At 45.1% G+C, this 5000-nt stretch overlaps 1 protein-coding gene across 4 annotated transcripts in view; it reads right to left on the bottom strand.

Moving 5' to 3' along the window:
- LOC122258611 (aminopeptidase N) overlaps positions 1-5000 on the bottom strand; it is an 8408-nt gene that overhangs the window by 1237 nt on the left and 2171 nt on the right. For all 4 annotated transcript variants that reach the window (XM_043024631.2, XM_043024633.2, XM_086548620.1 and 1 more), the window contains exons 5-14: positions 4741-4896; positions 4088-4218; positions 3169-3346; positions 2339-2522; positions 1757-1892; positions 1490-1571; positions 1215-1398; positions 772-1108; positions 487-629; positions 199-389 (exon numbers count right to left, since the gene is read on the bottom strand). In XM_043024631.2, the coding sequence (XP_042880565.2) occupies positions 199-389; positions 487-629; positions 772-1108; positions 1215-1398; positions 1490-1571; positions 1757-1892; positions 2339-2522; positions 3169-3346; positions 4088-4218; positions 4741-4896 (1722 nt within the window). The remainder of the gene's footprint in view (positions 1-198; positions 390-486; positions 630-771; positions 1109-1214; positions 1399-1489; positions 1572-1756; positions 1893-2338; positions 2523-3168; positions 3347-4087; positions 4219-4740; positions 4897-5000) is intronic.

Genomic DNA, 5000 nt, shown 5'->3' with positions numbered 1-5000 from the left:
GAAAAGAGTTAATGTATTATTTGCTTATATATATACTAGACAGAGAGAGAGAGAGAAAGAGAGAGAGAGAGAATGTGTGTGTGTGGCTACGAGCGCCTGCAGTCTCAGCATGTATGCGAACGTGTGTGCATTCCTACCTATATAATAATTTTTTCAGTCTTGTTGTAACCTACGAAAGCAATAGAACTTCTGTCTCACGTAAGATTATCCGGGCTGGCCATCCAGGTGTGATACAGAGCAGCCGCGCTGTCTAGGCAGGGCTGGTGGCCGAGCGCGCACGTCCAAGTGACCGCCTTCGCTCGCTTATACTGATCCAGGAGTCCGTCGTCGGGACTCTCCTCGAATCCTACGGACTCGTACAGCGGCACAAGGATGTCCAACAGGTAATTCTGAAGAAGAAAAGCATGGCAGTCAAACGGTTAAACGAGTGTCGGCGAAAGAGAGCTCGCTAATCCATACTGAGATGTCCCTGAAATCCTAACGCACCTTCAGAGCGCCAAAGCCTCCCGATCGCGTCAGCATGTCCTTGAGGTAAACCACGTTATTGAGAGCCGACCACCAAGGGATGTAATCAGACTCCGCCTCCAGGTAGGTCAACATTCCTAAAGCCGTCTCGTAAGGGAGCTGACCTGAAATAGTTTGTGTTCGTTTAAGACCTGAGTTTTAGGAGAAATACCTGAGTTCTAGGAGAAAAAGTCTTTCCAATGGATACTTTTCCATTAGAGATCCCTTTCTTTTGAATTAGATTTAGCGAGGGACTTAAGGACATACCAGCACGAGCGAGATCCATGGCATCGTCAATCATTTGGGCTCTGTTGATGGTGCTGATGACCTCGTGGTCGTCCTTCAGCTGCCGGATGAGCAGGTTCCAGTTGTGGTCGTCGTAGTTGACTCTGTAGTAGCCCGTCTCCTGCAGGTTGAAGATGACCCACTGGTCCTTCGGGGGGAGGGACGGGAGGGTGATCTGCTCCTCCGAGTCCTTCATCCACACCATGGCCTGAGTCTGGTTGAAGTCGGCCTCGCCCTCGGTCGTGTACGTCAGGGGAACCCACCACTTGTAGTCATGGGTGTCGGTGGAGTTCTCATCTCGCACTAACAAGAAACGTTCCTGAGGGAGAAGTAAGCTGTGATATCAAAGCAATCATTCAGAATGGCCTTCTCGTCATCATTACAATGCCAAGCTTAATAAGCTTCATCGCCCGAGCCAGCCTCACCTGAGAGACGGTGGCGGACGTGCCCTCCAGGCTCCTCTCCACCTTGATGACCGGGTACCCCATCTGCAGCGTCCAGGTGTCCATGATCATCTTCACGGTGACGTCCTGGGGCAGCGTGCCGTCTTCGTGAGCGGCTGCTGTCAGGTGTCGCCAGAGGTCGTCACTCTCGGCGTTGTCATACGTTCTGTCGAGGAATTGGAATGGTTAGAAAGGCGTGGTTGTTTCAGGGATAGATTTTCAGCGTTTGCAGTTGCTTTGTGAATCTGTAAACTTACAGGCTTTGGAGGTACTTATTCAGTCCTCTGCGGAATGTGCTTTCATTTAGGAAATTGCTCATCATGCGGATGATGGAAGAACCTGAAAGGCATTTTGAGATTATCAGAAAGACGCTCACACTCATATCGATTTATAAGATTTTTTTTACACAAGTTATGCATCTAAATTTCATTTTCTCATATCAATATCATAATTCGTTATTCCGTAGCTTACATACATCGAACTAACAACACTTACTTTTTCGAACTTAACCACGTAACGTTTACCTTTATCGTATGCTATCCTATCAGCATTAAGAGCGTTGTGTCTGATAGGATGAGAGGACTCCAGGCTGTCAACCGTAAACACGTCATGGATTCTCCTCACTACAAATTGTTCCAGAACCTTCCACTCTGGCTCCACCTGGACGAGAAGTGTAAGTGTAAGGCGCCATGGTTGCAAATGTGAGGATTTTTTATAATGCGGCTCATGATAAAAAGATAGAAGGTAAGTTGATCCATAGAAAGACGTAAGGGAACGTGGACATGGAATCTATGTATTACTGTGCTTCCTTTTGAGTGTTTTTTTCTCCTTATCACTTCCCTTATCAAGTACATTACCCAAAAGTAATACAAAATAATTATCCTGATTATATCAAATATAAGCAAAACCATGATAGATAACTACAAAATAGTATATAAACCATAACAGATAAATGAAAATAAATAAATAAAAATACATCGACAACAACCAACACATTCAATGATAATGAAAACCCTAATCTTGCTAACAACAATAACGATAACCACAAAAACACTAATACCATCAATACCATCAATACAAGTAACACTAATACCACTTCCACTTACATGATCCACACCGATGTACTCCACATAAGACGCGAAACCCTCGTTGAGCCAGATGTCAGTCCACCACTTGGGCGTCACGAGGTTTCCGAACCACTGGTGGGCGATCTCGTGCCCCACTACCTGTGCGACCAGCTGTTTGTTGAAGGCCGAGGAGGCAGATGGGTCGTAGAGCATGAGGGTCTCTCTGGAAAGGGGGAAAGGGCATGGGTATGTTGGTGCGTGGCGTTTGTGTGTTAGGGTGTGTTGTGGTATGCTATGCTATGCTATGCTATGCTTTTATATCTTATGATTATAATATGCTATGCTATGTTATGTTTGGTCTGATATTGCGATGACATTGATGGTGGTGTTGGCAATATTGATGATGACGAGTAATATGACATTTATGACACAGTCGCATCAATCATCATTATTGATAACAATAATGATGGTAATGTTACCGATTTTTGTTATACAGGCAACAACAATGGAGAAGCTGATGGCATTGGTGGTGATTATTAGGACAACGATATTATGAATCATCATTGTTATCGTGACGCGAATGAAAATGGTTAATTATGATGGCTATGATGATGATAAATATTGATCATTAAAAAAACCCATGCTATATCAATAATAAAACAGCAAAACGGTCACTCAAGAACGCGATAAAAATAATACTATAACAATCACTCTACAACATTAGTCACTCATGATAAAAAAAAAAAAAAATAAAAAAAAAATCCATGCCAGATAAATCATACCACAACATAACAAGCACTCAAAATCTACGCTCCATATCAATCCCTACACAGCATAACAATCACACAACATGATAAGAGGACAATCACCTGTACGTCACCAGACCCCAGTTCTCCATAGCCCCCGGAGCGAAGTCGGGCAGGGCGATCATGTCCATCTTGGGGAGCGGGAAGGACAGGTTGAAGTAATCCTCAAAGTGACTCAGGATCCTCGGGCCGATGTCCCTGGCGTAGTCCGACTGTTCGATGGCCTTCTCTCGCGCCCACACTGCGGAGGTGGATGGGGAGGGGTGGAGAGGGGAGGGGGAGGAAAGGGAATTTATGGTTAAGATTTTGTGGAATAGCGTTGAGTGCTGTTGAATAACACCGCAGTGTAACGTGTGTTGTACTGTATCGTAATGTTAGGTACATATATGGCACTGGCATTTTTCATTCTTATTTACATAGAAAAGAAATATGGAGAGAATGGAAGAGACTGAGACTATGGGGGAAGGAGAGAGGGAGAAGAGAGAGAGAGAGAGAGAGAGAGAGAGAGAGAGAGAGAGAGAGAGAGAGAGAGAGAGAGAGAGAGAGAGAGAGAGAGAGAGAGAGAGAGAGAGAGAGAGAAAGGAAGAGAGAGAGAGAGAGAGAGAGAGAGAGAGAAGAGAGAGAGAGAGAGAGAGAGAGAGAGAGAGAGAGAAAGAAAGAGAGAGAGAAAGAAAGAAAGAAAGAAAGAGAGAAAGAGAGAGAGAAAGAGATAGATAGATAGAGATAGAGAGAGAGAGAGAGAGAGAGAGAGAGAGAGAGAGAGAGAGAGAGAGAGAGAGAGAGAGAGAGAGAGAGAGAGAGAGAGAGAGAGAGAGAGAAGGAATGTGAGAGAGACAGAGACAGAGACACCCCGACAAACAAACAAACAAACAAGCAAGCAAACAACCAGACAGAGAACAGAGAAAGGAAGAACACCAAAGCAAAGCTCGCGCAAGCCACCCGAGGAAGCCGAAGCCAGAAACGAAGCCACCGAGACATTCACCTCTGAAGAGCACGTGATCGATGGCAGTGGAGTTCGCGTTCACGAAGTCGGACACGACGAAGGCGACGAGGTAGGTGGACATGGGGACGCTCCTCTCATAGCGGTCCCACACCCAGCCCTCCTGACCGTGTCTGTGGGGGACGACATGCGAAGAACATAAACAACGGGGGGCGGGATCCTGCAGGGTGCGGGCTGCGTGTTACAAACATGTTTAGGTCACGTGCTGAGTTCGGTGGGTGCTAGTGTACACTTAGAGGTCATCGCAGGCAACAGGGTGAAAAAAGGTATCTGCTTTGGTAAAGTGAAAGGCGACCCTCGATGAAACCGCTTTTTACATCTTACTCTTATGTATACAGCATGTGTATACTTACTTATATATATGTATATATATATATATATATGTATGTATATGATGTATAAATAAATAAATATATAATTATTTATTTATTTATACATCATATATGTATATATATATATATATATATATATATATATATATATATATATATATATATATATATATATATATATATATATATTAGTATACGTATGCATGTGTATGTGTGTCTGTGTTCGTGCGCGTGTGTAAATGAGGTCCCAGATCCATGTACTTAAGCCTAAAACCTCACACAGTAGGAGCAGAGTAGGCTTACACGGGCAGTGTCTCCGCCAGGGGCATGTTGGAGATGGTGGCCATGCGCTCCTCCCGCGCCAGGAACACCTCGAACGTGGCCTTGAATCCGGGCTCGTCGAAGCAGGGGAAGGCGCGCCGCGCGTCACTGGCCTGGAACTGTGTCACCGCCAGGAGTCTGGGGGCGCGGGGGGGGGGAGGGGGTCATGTGAGTGGGAAAGAAGGCCTCACTCACATGCATTCATACATACTCGTACATATACATATGCATACACATATGCA

Source organism: Penaeus japonicus, unplaced genomic scaffold (genome assembly GCF_977035675.1).
Source record: "Penaeus japonicus unplaced genomic scaffold, GWHDUDI00000001_assembly GWHDUDI00000002, whole genome shotgun sequence".
Taxonomy (NCBI): Eukaryota; Metazoa; Arthropoda; class Malacostraca; order Decapoda; family Penaeidae; genus Penaeus; species Penaeus japonicus.
This window is presented reverse-complemented; position numbering and strand designations above follow the sequence as displayed.